Below are 21,605 nucleotides of genomic sequence, written 5' to 3' on the forward strand. Positions count from 1 at the left end.
GGTGTTCACTCGCACTAAATATAGCAAAACCCACAACTGGAGTGGCGTTGAAAGACTACTCCAGCTGGTTGGAGAACAGGTGCAGCATTCTTCCACAGGGTTAGGAATGTAGGTGTCTGCATTCAGCAGATCAGGTAATTAGTCTGACACAAAGAAAACAGGTCTGACAAGTCGTGCTCTGTCAAAAGGTCACTGAACGCACCGATCAACTTGTTTAGAATGAAAGCAAACAAACTAAAGTTTATGTGGGTTTTCTTGCAGGTTTGGAAGAGCCGAGTCACATTAAAGTAGAGGTTAAGTTAAAGGTTAGAGAAATAAATCAGTTTATTAAAAATAAAAAGATATTAAGTCAAGTATGCAACTTCAATATATGTCTTCTGCCTTCTAATTTTTCTATTTTAATGACTTGTTTATAACTTGAGTTGTTTTAATTTCAGCTGCTACAAAATGAAATGACAATTTCTCACATTAACAACTGTTTTTTGCAATTTGTAGGACAATGAATCAGTTTTTTATTTAAATGTTAAAGCCAAAGTTGTTGACCTAAATTTAAAAACTCATTGCATCCAAAAAACAGAATTCCACATGAGTTTATTTTTTGAAGCTGAAGACGTTCTGACGTGTGGTGTGTCGGCTGCGTGTCTCACCTGGGTTTGTTGTGCGAGTCCTTGGATCCGAACCACGCTCTGTGTTTGTCCTCGGTGGCGGCGGCGCTTTGCTCAGACTCGCCTTTGGACTGGCTCTGACCCTTCCCTGCAGACTCACTCCGCCCATGTGAGAACAAGTTCCTCCTCTGCTTTTTCACCTGACTCTCTGGCTCCGCCTGGGAGGCGTCTGGCAGTGATGCCGGTTCCGGCCGCTCCTCCTCTCCGGCCCCGCTTTGCCCCAGGGCCGCCGCGATGGCCGCCCTCTCCTCCTCACCGGCCCTGTCGAAGGACCAGCGCCGGCCGTCCCCCGCGGGGCCCTTGGGCAGCTCGGCGGAGGGCTTCGTACTGAGGTTCTGCAGGGAAACGGAGTGGGCCACGGACCTCTGCAGCAGCAGTCCCGACCCTAAAGAACCTGACGGTTTTCCTGAGCCTCGATCCTGGGCCTGGACTTTGGACGCATGGCTTCCGTTTACACAAACGGTCGGGGGAGGCACTGCGATGGTGATTTCGCCGGCATCGTCGCCGAACTCGCATCTGAGAGAGGACGACTTGGGCGAAATGTTTGCTGTGTGTTCTGTGACAGGAGAGGGCAGAAATGAAGAGGATTGAAGAGCAAAAATCACCAGCTATATAGTAATAAATACAAAATACTTCTCAAGAGGACACTGAGCATTTCTATAGCTGGCTAACTCATGCCAAGCCTTCAACAATAACATAATAACTACAGATGTACAAGGCAGTGGCAACCCTGAGAGGGGGGCACCGGAGGCCATGGGCCCCTCTTGAAAATCTTGGACAAAGAATCATATTCAGGTCATACTAAGAGCAGTCATCTTCTTCATTCAAGACATAAATATAAAACCCAAACAATAAATAATGTATAATGTAAATATAAAACCCACATTTAAATAATGTATAATAATTATTATATATTATAATAATTGTATTATAATTTATACAATTATTTATACATCCTATGAATAGGATGTATAATTTATATGATATATATATATATATATATATATATATATATATATCATACTGCATTTTAGAAAATCTACCCAAACTGCTGAAGTAAACACATCAATGTCAGGCTAGTAGGTTTGATCCAGAGTTTATCCTTTACATGTGAAGGATAAACAGGTGAAAATGGTTAGACACTCGTCACTAAGTAATAACGATAAATCGTCTCTCTGCCGGACTCACCTGGACTGTTGTCTGCAGTGAAGTTGCTGCTGTTGCTGGGGGAGTTGGACAGGTCAGACACCACCACGCTGATGCCGGCCGTCGGACTCAGGCTGCCGCCACGCGATGACGACTCGCTGCTCTCGGAGCCCAGGGAGGTGCTGGAGCGAGTGTCGGACGACTTCCGCAGCTTCCCCCGCAGGAAGAAGGTCCTCATCTTGCTCCGCCGGACTTCCCCCCCCTCGTCATCCTCATAGTCCTCCTCCCCGCCTCCGTCACTCGGCAGTCTCTGGCGCATGCGGTACAGGGAGCTGTACCCACCCGGCACCACGGCGGAGGACGACTCCTCGTCGCTGGACCTCCTTTTGCCCTTCATGCGCTCCTTGAGTTTGCTGAAGGTGGAGGCGCCCTTGTCCTTCATGACCAGGTCGTACATGCTGGCCGTCAGGTTGTTTCGGGTGAACAAGATGGTGACCTGAATGTCTCCCCTCTCCTTCTCCTTCTTCCCAGTCTTGGAGTTGAGTCTATACCACCTGCAACAAAAGTTGGATCACATGAGATCTGACGACACACTGTTTTTATGAATTACAAAGACAGATCAAGAGTCTCAAAGGAAGGTTCTTTTAAAAGATTCTAAGATGTTAATGTCTTTCTTGCCGATAACATATTAATTTGGCATAAATATAGATTAATTAGGCTTAAGATAGAGGCTCGTTCAAGATGGGTGAAGACCAGAGCAGAACTCTACCATTTAAAAAAAACAAAAAAAAACACGTTTCATTGGGTGGACAAAAAGCCAACGGAAGAAAACCCACATCTACATCCAGCAACTGAGTCAGTGAAGTAGCTAAATATGCTAGTGTGGGTTATTTGCAGCCATTTCTTCAAGTCGCCATCCCTCCCCGCATTAGCTGTAGGTTTAGGTAAAGCAATATTGGCACATTTAAGCTGTGATAGCTGGAGTTCCCACATATTTTATAGCCTAAAACCTCTGTGGAAAGCAGGTTAGCAAGTTGCTAACATGTAAACAAATGGCGGTTCCGGTTTACGGCAGAAGTCGTGCCCATAAATCACAACAATCTGCTAAGCTACTAGAAGTGTGTTCCTGTTCAGTAAGCAGAGAAACATGAGGTAAGTGTGACAATTATTACCCCCCGCATTATACTGGCCTGATATCATCATCTTTTAGTTGCTAGGACTGATTTGTGCAGCATTAAAAGAAGCCAAAACTTTATCATTAGCTTCCTTCTAGCATACTTTCAAGCTAGCTTGTCTAGGAGTCAGATTTGGACTTATAAACCTGTTACTTTTTTGTTTGACCTACAAAACAACTGAATGCTTCACTTGCTGAGACTCAGGACTTTAGTAACCTACAAAACATTTTCAAACCAAGAGCTGATATGGTTATGTAAACATTTTCCAATCTCTCTGTGAGGACAGTTTTTTTCCCTATAATTCATTTGTTGGTAAAATTCAATTTTTTTTGCAGCTCAGCTAAGATTCAGCCTTTTTATATCCTTTTCTTTTGCGCTAAATACCAAATACAATCCTCTTATTACATCTTCTGTTTTAACAACCTGTAAAATAAATGTCTGTTTACCGAAATTAGTAAACTTGGATAGCCAATACTTGTGTTCTTGATGTCGGAGCTAACACCACTTTCCCAAACATCCACAGTGTTTCAAATAATGCATACTTTCTAATAGGACTACCATGGATTGAAATGCCTGTTTTTAATTTGTTCATATCCTTATTCTTTTATATGAAATACCAAACAGAACATTGCACATTATAACAGCGTAGCTCAACTCTGCCTTACATAACTTGTTTTCAACGAGAAGCTGTCCCAGTCTGTTTTTCTGTGCTCTAGTAAAACACAACCACACCCCTGCTTTCCCTATGAACGAGTGAGAAACTCAAGCAAGTTCTCAGGCATCCTTCCTCATTTGCCAGTTTAACAATTGTGTTTACTGCAGTCCTTCAACTGGATGACACAGCAACGAGTCCAAGGAATGTTTGGGAAAAGCACAGCTGAGTTCGTGCTGGCAGTCGTCCTAACATCCTGTAACACTGCAAGCAAGATGAATCATGATTTAAGAGCTGATAATGGTTGATAAGAAGTTTGAAAATGGTTAATGCTATACGTTAAAATGTATTAGGAAATGTATCAATACTAAGACAGGACTGCACTTGCCTGAAGTTTTGAAATTCTGTTTATTTAGGCACCTTGAAGGATGCAGGGTCACAGTGTGTGTACTCCTCTAAAGCAGTTCATTCCTGCTGAGTGACCAAGCATCCAACAATACCTTCGTTCATTCTGTCCCTATAAGCAAGAACAATGAAGCCAAACAATGCTTTCTTCTAATTTAATAAACAAGCGTCCCATATAAAGGTGTTTTGCTGACTGTAAGCTCTATAAAGGGTCGGCAGAGAGGTGCACTTCCTGAAACGCCAACAAAGTAACCACATCATGACTCACAGGAAAGTTGCATCTATTCTGCTGTTCAAAAAAAAAAAAAAACAGCAGCAGCAAAAAAAAGATGAGATAACTGAACAAAACGTCCCCCGGCTAATGCCTGCCTCTGCAAACCAACGGGAAGTTGCCGGTGCTACCAGGAAAACGCAAACCATAATCTGCTTTTAGATTTTTCATTTCCTGTGCTGCTGGGCTATTTTCATGCCACATGTCAGCCGCGTGGGTCCTCTAGCATTCGGAGCCATTTCAGACACACACTTTACCTAGATGTCGAGACACTTATGTCTCAGCGAGATCTAGAGAAACTCATCCATGCGTTTATCTTTAGTCGCATTGATTACTGCAACAACGTCTTCACAGGTCTGTCCAACAAATCAATCAGACAGCCGCCACTGATCCAGAATGCTGCTGCTGGAGTTCTCACTAAAACCAGGAAGATAGAGCACATAACACCAGTTTTAAAGTCCCTCCACTGGCTCCCTGTAGCTCAAAGAATAGACTTTAAAATACTGTTGTTAGTTTATAAATCACTGAACGGTTTAGCACCACAATACATTAAAGATCTGCTTTTATTGTATCAACCTTCCAGACCCCTCAGGTCTTCCGGTTCTGGTTCTGCTCTGCATCCCCAGAACCAAACAAGGAGAAGCAGCATTAAGGTTCGATGCACCACAAATCTGGAACAAACTTCCAGAAAACTGTAAAACATCTGAAACACAGAGTTCCTTTAAATCTCAACTAAAAACCCACCTGTTTAGAGTTTAGAGTATTTGAAACATAATCATTTACAAATTTAATGATGGCACTTGACTTAATGTCATGATTTGATTGTTGATTCTATGTTGCATGACTTTGTGTTTTTGTTTATTGTGATGTAAAGCACTTTGAAATGCCATGCTGCTGAAATGTGCTATACAAATAAAATTTGATTGATTGATTGATCAAAGTTGCACCCATTTCCTAAGTCAGTGGTGCTCAAAGTCGGTCCTCGAGGGCCGGCATCCAGCATGTTTTAGTTCTCTCCCTGGTCGTAGTAACAACCTTTTCTACATTGACATTTTCAGCATGTCAATGTTCTTCTTAGGCCTTCTAACAAGCCATCATTTGATCCAGGTGCGTTCAACCAGGAAAAGAATTAAAACATGCAGGATGCCGGCCGTCCAGGACCGACTCTGGTCACTATTGTGCTAAGTACAAGCTAATATCTCAATAACTGGTTAATGATGTCTTCACACTTCAAATGATAAGGATTGTATGGCTGAAATATTAATATAAAATTAATATATTATATTTGGGCCGATGTCGGTACCTTAAGTGTACCTTGTGAAAGTATTCACACAACACTCTCTGGTGCCTTCAAGAGTCACTAAATCAGCAAGCGGAGTCGATCTGTTTATTGTTTAATCTTCAGCGGTTCCTTTAGGGCCTAAAAGGTTTGTTAGAGAACATTGGGGAACAAAAACTGTAATAAAGACCAAAAAATAGAAGTTTTTTATATATATATATACACAGACCAAAAGTTTGGACACACCTTCTAATTCAATGGGTTTTCTTTATTTTCATGACTATTTATAAGGCAAGAAATCCCACTTATTAACCTGACAGGGCTCACCTATGAAGTGAAAACCATTTCAGGTGACGACCTCTTGAAGCTCATCAAGAAAATGCAGAGTGTGTGCAAAGCAGTAATCACAGCAAAAGGTTGCTGCTTTGAAGAAACTAGAATATAAGGGGTATTTTCAGTTGTTTTACACTTTTTTGTTTAGTGCATATTTCCACATGTGTTATTCATAGTTTTGATGCCTTCAGTGTGAATCTACAATGTCAATAGTCATGAAAATAAAGGAAACTCATTGAATTAGAAGGTGTGTCCAAACATTTGGTCTGTACTGTATATATATATATATAGGTGTGTGTGTGTGTGGGGGGGTGTGTGTGTGTGGGTGTGCGTGCGCGTGTGTGTGTGTTTAAATGGTCCAGTCAAAGCCCAGGCCAGATCTCAATTGAGAATTAGTCGGACTATGCAGTCAGACTTAGCTTGAGAAATCGAATAGGCTAAAATTTCAGCATCTGGTTGTGTAAAGCTGGCACACCCAGAAAAACGTCCAAATTTAATGTAACAACAGTAACTCCCTTCTGTTCTGCTTTATAATTATGTAACAGGCAACTTTTTGCTGGTCTATCACATAAGATCCACACAGACATTTGCATAACCTTCAATGGGTGTGAAAGCTTTTGCAAGTCACTGTGTCTCAACCAACCATGATTCATTGTGGAAGAAGACTTCTGAAATGTCTAAATAAGTCGTTGCAGCGGTAACTTTATGAAAACAGGATGCTGGGCCTTTCAAAACCTACTGCAACAGGTGAGCTTTTCTGTTGAGACATAAAGGAAATCTAAATGTCACCCTCCAGAATGAAACCACATGTCTACATTAAGGATGAAACCTTAAAAAAAAACCACCGACATGAAAGAAAAATGGAGACTACCGCAAATGTTCTTATCTACAGAGTCTGATGTGAGAAAGGAACCTCACATCTCCGCTATCCGAGACGCCCAATATCTCTTTCACTGGGTCTCTTCCTCTTTTAGTCTTTTTTTTTTTTAAATTCTGCAGTAAGATTATGCAAAGCAGCGCGAGGCTATAAAAGTTTTAAGGTCATGACACTCTTCAGACAACAACTAACTGGTAGGAGATCTTAATGGTATAATAAGCAGTGAAAATGCCACAGTATTACTGTATTTATGTAAGGAAAACTTACAGTGGATCAGTATTCACGAGTTCACCGCTCGGCTGTGGAAATAAGGAAAATTGTAGATAGTAGCTCCTGTGATAAAGCTAAGACTCTTTCCATTGAGCGTATTAAAGCATATTAATGTATATCTGATGTTTGAAGTATTAAAATAGGCAGTTATAAGTGTTTTTAGACGAGGTTTGAAGTAGGGATACACCGATATGAAAATTTGGGCCGATGTCGGTGTCCAATGTCAATATTGCCGTTACAGTCAATAACCGATATTTACAGATATTATATATATTTCAACATTGTTGCAACACCTTTGGAGAAAAATAAAAAGACAACAGACAGCAACAAGATAAAAATAAATATTGGTTGTTCATATCAACCTAGATTTATTTATCGGACAGACACCGATATGTTAAAAATGATAGAAATTGGCCAATACCAATGTTAGTACTGTGGCTTAAAGTTTATAAAGAGAAAAGAAACATAACTTTAGCTTAAATCAACAAAAATAGCAATTTGTTCTATTTTGCCGCACTCTAGCACAACGGAAACATTAGGAGAAGTACGACAGACATTTTTATGGTTCTAAAAACTTTCAAAACCACAGGATGCCTTCAGAACATTATCCGGCCCATAAGCTGAAACATTCACTTTGGAAAATTTGCCACTCGTTGATCTCATGAGTTTGACTGTATTGAAAATCTTTATGAAAGCCCGAAAGGAAAAATTCTGCATTGGAAAACTTTCCTTCTGTTGTTAAACTTACTTTTTATAGCAGATTTTTAATGAAAGTACATTTCTCAAACGATGTGTTTATACCTCACCTTCACTTTACCATAACCATTACTCTGTAAATATTACTTTATAATATTTTTATACATGTATAATTGCATGAAAACAAATGTTTTCTTCATTTGCAGAATTTTTTTTTAGATAGTTCAATAACCCTAACTGCTGTCTGCATGGAGAAGAAATAAAACGAAGAAAACCTCTTTTATCCCCTAAAGTTCTAGAATTTGAGTCTAATTTGATGGTGGCTACAGACCAACACGAGTCGCCGGCTAAATAACATAAATCAGCCATGCAGGCCATCTTATTTACAGGCCCTGTTGTGTTTTAATGTGATTACAGGCAGAGTTCCTGCTACCGCAAAATCACCGGCCCCCAATCGAAAGGCTGCAGGGAAGAAGAGGGGGGAAAAAAAAGGTCACATCATTGACTGCGCAGACTGTTATGCAATTATCATCATCCTGCCACTGACCTCAAGCTCGGCCCTAAAAAACATGGCAACACCCACGAAGCGCGCCAGAGAAAACACGCAGAGAACAATCCCACCCCGCAATCAGACGGCGAGGATGGTGGTGAGCAGATGGAGCCGAGCGAACGCGTCAGATTTTTACAGCTTACACAGCGACAACAAGGCCACAAACACATCCAGAACATTAAATGCTTTAAGAAGTGACACTCCCAAAAAGCAAGTAGTCCTAAATACAGTCCTAAATCAACCTGGCCTGGATTGGGTTTCACAGATCCAGATAAAGAATATTTATTATGTAGCGCTTCATTCAAATAAATAATTGGATTATAAAGCTACATTATCTCCGGGTTTGAACTTTTCTGTTTTGTTTTTTTTTAACATTTGGAGGCATTCGAGCCAGATTTCTGTGCAGGCACTCAGAGAAACTCAAAGATGTGCTTGTGAGAAAGGACTCGAGTTTCACATCAGCGTTCCAACAATAGCATCAGCCCTCCTGACACACCAGCCGGCTCCCTGCAGCCGAGGTGGGGCAGACGCTCCAAATTCCGCCTGGAGGAGCTGTGGACGGGAATTCCCTCGCATCTGACTAAAAAAACAAAAATCCTCTCACTGGCAGTGTAATTACACCGCTGTCTTGTTCTAATTTGGAAAAACAATTAGTCGGGAATGCTCATCTCTACTCTCTGGCATTACATAAAAGAAGAGCTTAAGTTTTGTTTTTTGTTAAAAAGAAATTCTTCCTGTCAAGAGTTGTTTCAGTCCACTGTCGCCATGTGTTTGTTGAGGATGGGGATCATGTCAAAGTGAAGCCAAATGCTACAATGATTTTGGTTTTCGTTTCTGTGTCTGGAGCATTATGTATGAACTTGAATTTTAACTAAAGTTAAAGCTAGCAGTTGGACTCGATTAACATTTTTTAACTGAGTTAATTACAGGGTCTATAATTGATTAATTGTAAATAATGGCATTTTAATCAAAAACTATCAACAAACAAAGCAACATTTTCCATTCAAAAACCCTTTTTGCTGCTAAGCTATTGAATAAATAGTCATATGAGATTAAGGTTTTAGGTAGAGCTGCGGTGATAGGTCAACTCCTTTTAGCACAACTTGAAAACAATAATAGTATTTTCCAGCGTCCCATTAATTTGTTTTTAGAAGCAAAAATGATCCCCAACTGGGCTAAGGGAAGCGGCTTTATCGCTCATTCACATTGTTTGTGCGTCAGATTTGTGTACATACCAGAAACGCATATGAAGGTTCCCACTGGAGCCTTTGTATGTAAAAAATTAAAAATATGATGAATTGCTTTAAAAATACTGCGACTGACTAGGCATTAAAAGTTGACATATGCTTCAAAGCTTCCAATCTGCACTAAATGGCAACTTTACAACATATAAACTAGGGATGTGCCGATATGACAACTGGACGATATCCGATACTATTATCGCTCTCAAAACTGATGCATCGCTATCACTCTTACATTTCCAAACAAACACCACATGGCAAACAAACACAAACACATACAAAAACAGCAACAAAATCAAAATGATCAGCCATTAATATCGGCCCAGTTTTTCTTATCAGATCGATACGATACATCAAAAATCGGAAGATTCCAATGGTTAGTGCCGATATATTGTGCACCCCTTGTTATCACAACAGTTAATAAAACTCAACCGAACTGAAGTTTACAGCATAAATGTGAAAAAGAAAAATTACACTGACTTGAAACAGTGGCCTAAAAATGTTCTAATGACTAACCATGTTCTCCTTTTTGAGAGGATGCACACAAGTTAAAGGTCTATTTACAGCTGTACATCTGTGGGTCAGGTGACGCCTGCGCGGGCCTGAGAAAAACAGAATGTGAACATAAGATAACAGACAAGCCTGAATAAAGCTTCTTCTTTAACAAGGAAAAAAGCAGCAGCCCACATACAGAGCAGCCTGTTGCCAAAAAGGGGCCGTAAAGCAGCAGCCCGCACAGAAACTGTAGTCCCACAACGCAACACTGAACATACGCACAATATTTAAGGTTGTAAACACAAGATTTAATGCTTGGAGAGCGTGATGCCTTTTTTTTTTTTTTTGTAACTTGTGGAAGTCGGTTTGATCGGGCGCATTTAGTAACTAGCAATCCCATTCCAGAGAGTTGCACACCGTGACGCCATTATCTCCTCATCTTAAAAAAAACAAGAAAAAAAAACAGGAAGTCTCAAAACTCCACCCAAACCCAGCATGTCACCCCCACCACATCTTCTGTTCTCCCTGATCCATAGAGGAGATATTTGGACGACGGTATAACAGAGAGGCAGACTGATACGATATCTGGCCAGTCTCTGATATAGAGATTTGACCTGTTGACCTGTCCTTTAGTACTAAAAATACCTTTACAATGGGTTTTACTTTCTGAAAAAGACCAATATTAGGACACCAACTCTTTTATGTTTTTACAAACATCATGGTGAAGAACTGTTTCAAATTCCATGCCATTAGCTTTTTTACCCCATAAACTCTGTTCAAAACAAATGAAAGCTTTGTCCAACTTAATTTTTCAGAGCACAAAGAACTGATTTCAAATCAGATGTTTTAAAATCTTAACCCATTCGTTGATTTATTGTGACTGTTCAGGGGCTATTTTATGGTGAAATGATACTCTTACTAGACATAATTTTGTTCTTTATCCTGTTTTTCACAATGTTACGACCAGAGGAGATGTCACACTGAGTGAGAAAGAGAGCAGCTAAACAGGATTTCAATATTATGGTTGAAAAACAAAACAATATGATGACAGACGTTTATCCTGCCTTTGCCATCTTATACGAGCAATAACCGAAATTGGTATCAATGTGTCCAAAAGCCAAATTACTTTTGATATGAATAAACACAGCTTGTGATGAAAATCCTGGTTTATTAATCCACATTTACTGAGGATGAGAGGATAAGAAGTCTGTGTGAAATATACAAGTTCTTGAAGGAAACGTTACTTATACCAATTAGAACTGTCATGATGACAAATCTTTGCCAAACGATAAAGTGTTCCCAGAAATTATGCCGATAAACAATATTATTGTTATTTTGAGTTTATTTTCACATCATATATTGATAATGGCATAATGATGCAAGTACACCCTCCAATGAACTTTAATTTTGTACAAAGTCACTTCACACTGGAACTGGAAGATATTCTAAATATCTAAAATAAAACATGACAACCAAAAACAATAAATAAAAAGGAAAATTGTACATAAAACAGATCAAGTAGCATCTGTAAACAAAATTGCCCTTCCAAAAATATTAATAATCAGAATGGAACTTATTGAGCTCATTTTAATTTAATGTGTGATTCATTAATTGCGTATCACATTTACAGACAGGTTATAGAAAATTTACCTAATACAACAATTCAACATAATGAAATAAAAATAACAGCTAAACTCCTTAGCAGAAGGCTGTTACCCAGATATGCAAAGAAATATCTTGCTCCTTAAAAAAGAAGCAAGGTAATTAAATCAGCCTACCTCATTAGTGTTACCAACTGCATACTTTCAATTACATTTTTTAGGCCAACCGGCCCACAAGGAGGACTGTGGGTCGGACTCGGAACGTGGGTTTGGACCGTCCGCCTTGAGCAGAAACAGCAGACAGACCATGGGATTCACAGCACATTCCACATCTGGATGTGATGAGCTCTGACCTCAGCTCCAACTTTCCTCCTACAATCTCACACAATCACCGTTATTTAAAGGGCACACAGTGAGACCAGCGTTAAGGATCAGAGAGCTGTTCCTTTAAATGGTTATCTTTTCTGGAACTGCCGTCGATATGGACAGAAAATCAGTTACAAAAAGGTCAAGATTTTTCTTCCACATACTGATTTCTGCTCAAAAATAATCTGTCTTTTTAATACTCAAATACTAATTTTGTATATTTCATAAATTAACCCAACACATTCCCTTAGACTAGAGTATATCATTTTTAATGACTACACTATTTTATGTTGAAAAGGTACTCTTACTGTACAGAATTTTGTTTCTTATTCTGTTTTCATAAATTGCATATTATTATCTTTATGCAAATCTACTTGCTTTCCTCGTCATTTTGCTGCTGTTGCACAGAAACTGTCCCACTGTGGGACAATTTCTCTTCTACTAATATTGTATTTCTCTTAACAACAGACACTTTATTCCAAACAGGAGAGCTGCAGGACAGCCTTAAGGTTAAATAGGTTGAGGAAGCTAACTCTTAATTCATTCAATCCATCCATTTTCTGTCATTTTCTGACAACATGACATTCAAAGCTTGTTTCTAAAGTTATCTCTGACTCCACACATTTCTACAGTCACACATATCTTCCATAATCTCCTGTCTTGCCCAGGCAGGTGATGTTTTCATTCTGTGCAGTTTGCTAAGGAGCTAGCGTAAAGCTAGCTTGTTTGTTGACTCGTGTAAGACATTGCAATGAAGTTTTGAGTAACTGTGTACAGACAAAACTTTCTAAAACCAGTATGTTACTGCTTCATAAGATTACCACTTTATTGTGAAAATTTATTGCAACAGTGTTAGCTGCAGCTGCTAATACAGCTCCTGTTTCAACTGTGAATGTCAACGTAAAAAGTTTTAAATAACTTTTTACGTTCCTGTCAGGGAAAACCTACATCATTCGAATAATTCAGTTTATAAGACAGTTATTCAAGCTGTGCACCATATATTAGGCAATTTTTTTTAATGCTCGTTTGGCACACATATAAACAGCTCGACAGCTACCAGCTAGCTACCTACCTAACTAGCTAACTCTGTGGTGGTGGTTGTTGTCAACATTTTACCAACAACAAGATTTGAGGGTTTAGTTTAATAAATACATGTCATTTTAAAATCATTTGATTCAATCTTACCTATAAATTGCTTATATAATGGCAAGCAACAGAAATAGCCATAAGCTAGTTGGTAAATAAGCTAAATAAACATTCAATCAAAAAAAAAAGAAAAAGACAATAAATAGGCTGGTCACAACAACCAATTTTATTGGCCGTTGAATTGTCCCATTAATTATTGCGATAAATGATAATATTGCATTTTTGAGACCATTTTCATGTAATGTACTGATAATGGCATAACAATGCAACTTCAGTCTCAAAGGCTAATAAACTGTAATTTTGTACAGAGCACTTTGCACCAGAACCAGAAAATATTTTAAAATGTCCAAACTAAAACCACCTCCAAAACAACAAATAAAAATGAAATAGAAACAAAAAACATAAATAAAGTGGATTATGAAGTCATATTGAACATACTGATCATCGGAATGAAACTTATAGAGCTCATTTTAATTTAATCGATTAATTGACTAATTGCTTACTGGGACCGGTAAACAAAACTAGCTAAGATATTGATTGATCATGAATTTTTAACAAAGTTAAAATAAACAAATACTTAATGGTAAAAATCTGAATAAAGTAAAATTACTGTATGTGCATAGAGAGGTTGCAATAAATAAACCGCTATTAGCTGAGAGGATCTACTTGGAATCATACGAGGTCCCATCTTCTGAAAAACTTCATGTTCACATGAATTATCAGTAAAGTATCACATTTGTTCAGCCTACTGAAATAAACCGTTACAAAGTAGACGCAAAACGATACAAAAGCAGCCACAAGGTTCAGGAGTGAAATGAATTTTTGGAGGTTAGGTCAAAATGCATGAACACCTGTGGCAATTTGTTGCTAATGGCGACGCATCTAAAAGTGTTTAGCAAATATAGTTTGTAAATGAGGCATCGGATTCAATAGCATGCAGAAATTTCTTTGTGGATTCATTGTTCAAGACTGATTAGCTTCATTAAAAATAAACTAATAAAAAACTAAAAAGGGAGATTTATGAGGTGATAACCAGGAAAGCACAACAAACTGCAGGGTGATTCCTTTCAAGATTTATTTACGGGATTATTAGGAGGCTAATAAAGAGGTTCGACTGAAGAAAAATTATTCTTCCCAAAGTGATATCTGCACAAAAATGAAGTAGGTTAAATTGATCTAGTCTCTGTAAAGTTCATGTCTTTTATGTTCATGTGGATTCTAGAGGTGAAATATCTCAAAAAGATCTAGGCTAGAGTAGCTTAGTTCAGTTTCTAACTGATATATTAAAACTTTTGGACACTTTTCTTCAAAGTAAACTCTGTTCTGAAAAGCCTCATCCAGTTGCTATCAACATTCAATGTCTTTCCCAAGGGACACAGTTACTCAGGTTTTCTCTCTTTATCAATAAAAAAATCTGTTACACAATTTTACTTCTGTATTTGTGCTGTATCAGGTTACCAATGACAACCGTTTTTTAACATGTATACTTTATTTTTACAAATCCACCACTTTCCAAATGAAACAATGCTGCTGTTGGTGGTGTATGCCTTCACTCTGAAACAGAGATTTGATTGGTTTTCCCTTTTCTATGAACTATTCCACTCATAATGAAAATTACTTGGCCTTCTTAATCAATACTCTCAAAACTGAGAGTATTGATTAAATATTTTAGGCTCTAGATTATTTTCCAATTTCTTATTTAATCCAAAGGAGCTGAGGAAAAAAAAAAAAAAGATTTGCGATCCAAAACATCCACTTTTGGTTTCAAGAATACAACTTATTGGGACTGAGAGGAACGCTGAGATGCTTTCTATCTAATGATTGCTGGAGTTAATCTTACACTTATAAAGGTTTTATAAATTCAGACCTACATTTTATGTTTTAGGTCACATGCTTATATAACCTATGTTGTCTATTAGGATGTATTTTTCCCCCCCAAGGCCATAGGTACTGAAAGGCTCTCAGTCGCTGGCAAGGGATTTATCTGGATGCACATAACACACAGACACACACGTTCTGCCTTGGTCAGCAAACAGATGTTCACTTCTAAAGCCTTACGCAACATCACGAGTGTGCTTACTACGACAGAGCCACTGAGACAGAGATGCAATGGGAACAAAGCTTCGTTCATGGCTACAGCTAAATCCCACAGCGTGGACGACATGGCTGAAAAACGGACCATGATATACAAGTCGATATCGATAATTATTGATTCTTTTTTTGTTGTTGTTGATTTAAATATCTAAAATACTGCCAAACTGATGAAGAGACCTTTACAGTTTTCACTCCATGCCTTTGTTTTTCATTTTTCAGCAGTTATGAGGCACGGTGGCAAAACATGGAACTACTGCTGCTCAAGATATGCAACAAGTTGTTGCTAGGTAACCAAAGGGCGAGCGAATAGCTGATGCCACCCACCTTGCTTAGCTAGCCGTAAGAGGGTGAGCAGCTATTGCCTTTCTTTTGCCTCCCAGAATGCTGTGCGGTTCTGAACCGGTGGTCAGTCAATATTCTATGTTTAAATTCTATCAGACGCATAATTTATCGATACTGATCACGTGTTTATTGCAATATAAATGACCGAGTTATTGTCCAGCCCAGTCAGACTATTTCACATATGGTAACGTGACAACCACAAACAGTGACATATTTAAATAAGATTTCATGTGATAGTTAATGGAAAATGTTACATGAGACAAAAGTATGGCTGGAGGAGCTGCAGAGAGCCTTAGCTCAGGTGGAAGAATCAGTTGATAGAAAAACAGTGACTCATGAACTCTGTACTGAAAGACTATGAGAAGAAACAAGCTTTTTTTAACTGAAAGTCAAAAAAAGCACAACAGAAACATGGTGACTTTTTGGGCCTACTTCCAAAACTAACCCCACCAATTCTCCCTGAACACATCATCCCTTCAGTCAAACATGGTGATGGCAGCATCATGTCTGTGGGAAGAATTTCTTTAGCACTGACAGGGAAGATAGCAGATTAAAGTTGATGATAAAAAGATGGATGTAGCTAAATACTGGGCAATCCTCAAAGGAAAATCTGCTAGAAATTTAACAATAAAGAAATAAATGGAACAGCTGCTTCCCTGCTTCCGGTGGTTTTGTATTATTGACTTTGTGTGGGCGGTATACAAATGCGCATCACTTGTTTCAAACATTTATTTGCACCATTTCACTTTCTTTTCACAATTACACACTTCTTTGTGGTGATGCGAAATTTGTTGTTGTGTCATCATATGTGAGAATATTGTGTAGCATTGTGTGGTACACAGAGTCTCTATGGTTCCTGATGTGACACACATAAAGATATGTGAAATTATATTTTTGGGAATAAGGATGATTATAAAGGAAAAGTAGCTGAATTTATTTTTTATCTGGTTGAGTCTTGGTAACTTCCTCTTAGTGTACCCTGCAGGGGAATTCACCCAACGCCCACCTTTCCAGTAATCTGTTCTACATCAGTAAACTCAACCCAAACATATTTCTTGTCACAGTCACCCATCTGTTCTGTTTATAATTATTTATTTCCATTGGGGGAGATTTATGCTGGTTTTTTTGGCTGTTGTTTTCACACAGAAAGCTGCAGGCTGATTTGCATGAGAACTCTACCAGAGATAAGGCATGGAAAAAAAGAATATTTTGAATAATATGCGTTTAAAATCTATTTTTCCCCATATGTTTTCTTACTAAAAAGTATTTTTTTGTCTCAAATTCTAATTTTTTTGTACCTTGTTTATTGAGAAAACAGTATGCACAAATGTTTTTCCATTGTTTCTGTTTATCACGATAATATGTTTGAAGTATTTTATGGACGTCTGTAAACTTTGTTTTAACAAAATAACTCAAAAGGGAAAAGCACAAAAACACCAAAAATGTCAGAAGTTTGATGATATATCAAAATGAAATAATAAGAAGAATCTGTATTGGTATCCATTTACCAATACAGTAAATGGCCCTCTATTTACTTGGTATCGGATCAATATCAAAATATGTGGTATCACACATCGCTAATGGGTAAGTCTAAACCCAAATCAAATGTTTAAAGATACGGAAGTTATCCTCAACAATATTCCTGATACATTTTATAAAGAGTCTTGGGCTGCCCTGATACTGATATTGGATATCGCTATGATATCTGCCAGAAAACAAGTATCAGATTATATCAGCTTGCATCTTAAAATCTCAGATGTAAGCACCGCGCTCCAAGATTTAGACCTAAGCATTTTCTACTATTCCACACTACAAAATAAGTGGCACAAGTATGTATGATTTGTGCTGATATCGTATTGGATCAATATCGGTATCGACTAATACTCAAAGCTCCAATATCTGTATTGTATCGGAAGTGAAAGCATTGTATTGGGACACCCCTAAAAGTACCAATCATAGCTCCTGGATCAGCTTGTATCTTCTGTTCAATGTTTTTTCACCAACCCCTGATTTTTTTTGTTCCGTCTTGTTTGTAATTAACATGGTTAAACTGGCTGTGAGAAGCGTTGCTAACGATCGACTCATTCATTGAGACACTGACTACCAAGACAGTGAACCTGCTGACACATCATCGTCGCCGACTGTGTCTATCTGACCTTGAAGCGATTGGCCACCACAGGGTCACCAGGAGGAGAGCGGTTGGTTCCCCTTTCGTCTCAAATTCGTGGCTGTAACTGAGGGAAAGATCGAAAGCAGGATGTTGGTTGGTATAAAAAAGAATTTGTATTCACCTTTACCACTACAAATTTCAGTGTATTTTACAGACCTCCCTGTCAAAGCATCGCCACAGCATGACGATTCACCGCCATGTTTCACCGTAGGAATCATTTTCATCATTCAAGCTCGGTTTGTTAACCAAACCAGGGTTTTCAACTCCTCCAGTTTCATCCCTGACCTTGGTGTCCATGAATGTTTGGACATTCATGGACACCAAGGTCATGAATGTTCTCAAACAAACCTTTGAGGCTTTTGCAGAACCGACTACGAATTCACTTGCAAGTTTTCTGACCAATCACCTTAAGGCTAATCCGTATTTCCTTCTTTTCTGACCAGTCACTACAACTCGGCTGAATTTTGAGTCACTTCCCAGCAGCCACCTTCTAGTTTAACTTCCAGTTTTATGCTGTTCCTTGACGATAACATTTTCGCTTTGTTTATTTTTTTAGATCTTCAGTAGGATTTACTGCGTTTACGGTTCATGTTAGTTCAACTGACCGATATGGAATTCATCTTTTGCCCTTTGACAGCTCCTCGGGACATCATTTTATTTGTACGATTTCATTTGTACGACTTGAAAATGTTATTCAACACATAAAATCTTAAAATCCTGTCGTTTTTTGGAAGTCATTTCAACTTTTTTGTAAGACAATGTTATGGCAAAAACAAAACTTTTTTTAAAAATTGCCACAAAATCAGTCATTTTAAGCCACAACAATCAAACAAACAAAACTAAAAGAACATGGCGATATCCTGGAAGGCCTGCTTAGGCACTACTTCATCTATCTTACAAAGTCCAAATTAAAAACTGTAAAAATATGTTGTATGCTTTTGGAAGGGACTGCACACCAACTGTCCATCCATCCCTCCTTTATAAGATAACATGTTATGTTATGATAAAAAATACCTTGTAGCTTTGGAATCATGAAACTCTTGAGTTAATCCCTGGATTTGGGACAAGCATTAATCCCCTTCCTGCATGCTCTCCACATGGCTCGGCTATTGGGAGGCAAACATTTTGAAGAACCCTCCAGTTTCTTACTGGAAGGGGGTGATGTTTCTAGAAGTTTTTTTGTGGGGGGGTAGGGGGGGGGGGTTGCCTTGGGCCTGAGTGAGGAAGGGGTGGATGTCCTCAGAGTTGGTTTTGTGTATCTGAGAGGAGGGAGGGTGTGTCTGCAGGGCCCTGATGCAGCATCGGGAGATTTGACAGCTGTGTTTATGTCCCACAACAAACTATTGCAGCCAGTAAAAAAAAAAAAAAGAGCAGAGTGGGAAAGAAACAAACACCCCGATAGGCTCAGTGAGAAGAAAAACAGAAGCACATTAGCTGCTACACACAAACAACTATTACATACTTCACAGTTGAACTTACTCGTTTTTGACGTGTCTCCTCTCGTGAAATAGTTTATCCAGCTGAATCACAGCCTGACCGAGGAACACGTCCAGTCCTATCAGCGCCCGGTGCATCACGGTCAGGACTAGCTCGTTGCTCCCGGCCGGGTATCCGCTCCGCTCGGCGTTCTCCAGCACGCCGGGCTGCAGCTCGAACGAGCACTCCTCCCTCCACTCGGGCTCGGTGGTCTTCTCCGCCACGCCGGTGGAGTACTTCTCCTTCCCCAGCTGGATGATGGTGTACACATCGCTGGTGCCGTGTTTGCCCTTGCCCCGCAAGCCCCTGCCTTTGAGCACCGTCACCTGGACGTGCGTCGGTACCCACCTCTGGTCCTCCTCTACGGTTAGTGAGGACATGTCCCCCACCTTTCCAGACAGAGACCGAGCGCGCGCACCGCGGTAGTAGAGGAGGTGGTGGCGTCCGTCTGTCCGTCCGTCCACCGCTTCCTCCCAGCTGCTCCGAGCGGGCACGCGGTCACATCAGCGCCGGGGTCCGCGGGCGGTGCCGCATTGTTACTATTGTTGTTATGGCCGCCCTCCCCGTGAAGTTGCCTCGGTTTGTTTCGAGCCTCGGCCGCTGCTCCGTGTGCTCTGCGGCAGCATGCAGCGTCCGTCCCCGCCTCGCTCCCCCTTGCTGTATGGGCCTGTCTGCGGACAGCGACGTCACGCCTCCTCCATCCTCCGTCTGCAGGACGAGGAAGTTCAAGCAGCTTCTCGGCACATGGCTGCAAGCGCACACACAGACCACAATAACACGCCTGTGTGCTGGAACGCCGGATGTGAGGTTTCCTTTCGCTCTATTATTTAGCAAAATTAGCACTTAGAAAGTAAAAACATGTCACGCATCCAGAAAAAAGAGAAACCCTCTGTTAAAAAAAACCCCCTTCGAGATAGAAAGGCAACCAGAACTAGCTGACTAAATTTGAAGTGAACAAAAATGTTCTGTATTACATAATGTTTCAAAAATAGCGCTGTACCTGACGTTTGCTTTTGTAATCGATTATTCTATCATTATTGTGACGAATAATCTGATAAAAAAAAGGTCCGCATTCAAAAGATCTTTCATTTTACAATTTTTTGTAAAAGTATATTAGAAGATGCAAACAAACAATACAATTCCCTTTTAAGCATGAAAAGTAAACATTTCAATGCTAAAACTATCCCACTTGAGGAGTTTTGGATAAAACATATTTACAGACAAAGGTGTTTTTATTTTTTTTTGTTTATTTTGTACAGTTGTGGCTTAGTTACTAATTAGTTTATCAGAAAATGCCCTTTTTTTAGTCTGCAAATTACTACATAATACTTTGAGTCTGTAATTGATACTGCAGTTAGCGATCAATCCATTACTAGATTAGTTGATGATTCATTAGGCCACAGGAAATCTACCGGTGGATGATAAATGAACATGGCAGCTGCACAGAAAAAACTCCTAAGAATGTTTGAGTTGCAAAAGGTTGCAGACAACAGTCAAAAATGTCTGCAGCCATATCAATTTTCTAATATTTAAATTAATATTTTTGTTGTTTGTTGTGGTGGTTTCTCAGGGGATTTTTCTCTCTCTTTCTGCAGGTTTAGAAGCAGATGTTTACCGTGTTGACTTGTGTTCTCTCCATGCTTCTTTCTCCATCCTTTTCTTTCCCTTTACACCTCTTCCCACCTTTCTCCCTTTCTTTCGTTTTTTTCTTTTCCATCTCGGTGTCCATTCCATTTGAAATGAACCAAAGCAAAATTTCTAACAAAGTTTCAGACATAGATCAAGAGGAGCATATGGTACAAACCAGCTCTGCACACAGTGAAAGGTACCTTACCAATAATAACATACCTAATAAAAATATTCAGTGTGTGTTGACAATAAAACCACAGCTCCATGACAACCTACCGAGCTCTTACAATCGTAGGACCGAGTAGAACTTGCAAAATGATCCGTGTTTAGCCAACAAGTATTTATTTGTGTGGGGATGTGTGTGTAGCTAATCTTCTTGGCCTCCTTCGAGGTTTTGTTTTCGTTCCTCTCCCTCTCCCCTGCTCCTGCCCCTCTTCACCTCTGAGAGCCTGTTTGCCTCACACCAGCTGTCATGGTGAAGGAGTTCCCAGCTGACTCGGCAGCCTCAGTCTGTCTCCTCCTGCGGCAGAGCGATGCCTCGTACGACGCAGGGCAATGTGAGGTTGTGCCACCGAGTTGTTTCGGGAGGAATTACCACTGATTGTTTTTCTAATAAGGTTAAAAGATCTATTTGTTGTGCTGATTTGAGCTATCTAAGTGTGCCGCGTCTTCACTGGATAAACTGGTGCTTAGTTCATTCCCTACCTCCAAATTTGATGGAACAAC

The 21,605-nt window shown here is 39.5% G+C and overlaps 1 protein-coding gene across 2 annotated transcripts in view; it reads right to left on the bottom strand.

The window, feature by feature from the left end:
- The window catches only part of rab11fip5a (RAB11 family interacting protein 5a (class I)), a 31,088-nt gene extending 11,067 nt beyond the window's left edge, over positions 1-20,021 (bottom strand). The window contains exons 1-4 of one of the 2 annotated variants that reach the window (XM_032546885.1): positions 19,254-20,021; positions 17,761-17,838; positions 1,854-2,365; positions 648-1,221 (exon numbers count right to left, since the gene is read on the bottom strand). In XM_032546885.1, the coding sequence (XP_032402776.1) occupies positions 648-1,221; positions 1,854-2,365; positions 17,761-17,838; positions 19,254-19,630 (1,541 nt within the window). In that variant the 5' untranslated portion in view covers positions 19,631-20,021. The remainder of the gene's footprint in view (positions 1-647; positions 1,222-1,853; positions 2,366-17,760; positions 17,839-19,253) is intronic. The other variant, XM_032546887.1, reaches the window with a different exon arrangement.
- Between the last annotated feature and the right edge of the window lie 1,584 nt (positions 20,022-21,605).

The sequence above is a fragment of the Xiphophorus hellerii genome, chromosome 19, assembly GCF_003331165.1.
Source record: "Xiphophorus hellerii strain 12219 chromosome 19, Xiphophorus_hellerii-4.1, whole genome shotgun sequence".
Classification (NCBI taxonomy): Eukaryota; Metazoa; Chordata; class Actinopteri; order Cyprinodontiformes; family Poeciliidae; genus Xiphophorus; species Xiphophorus hellerii.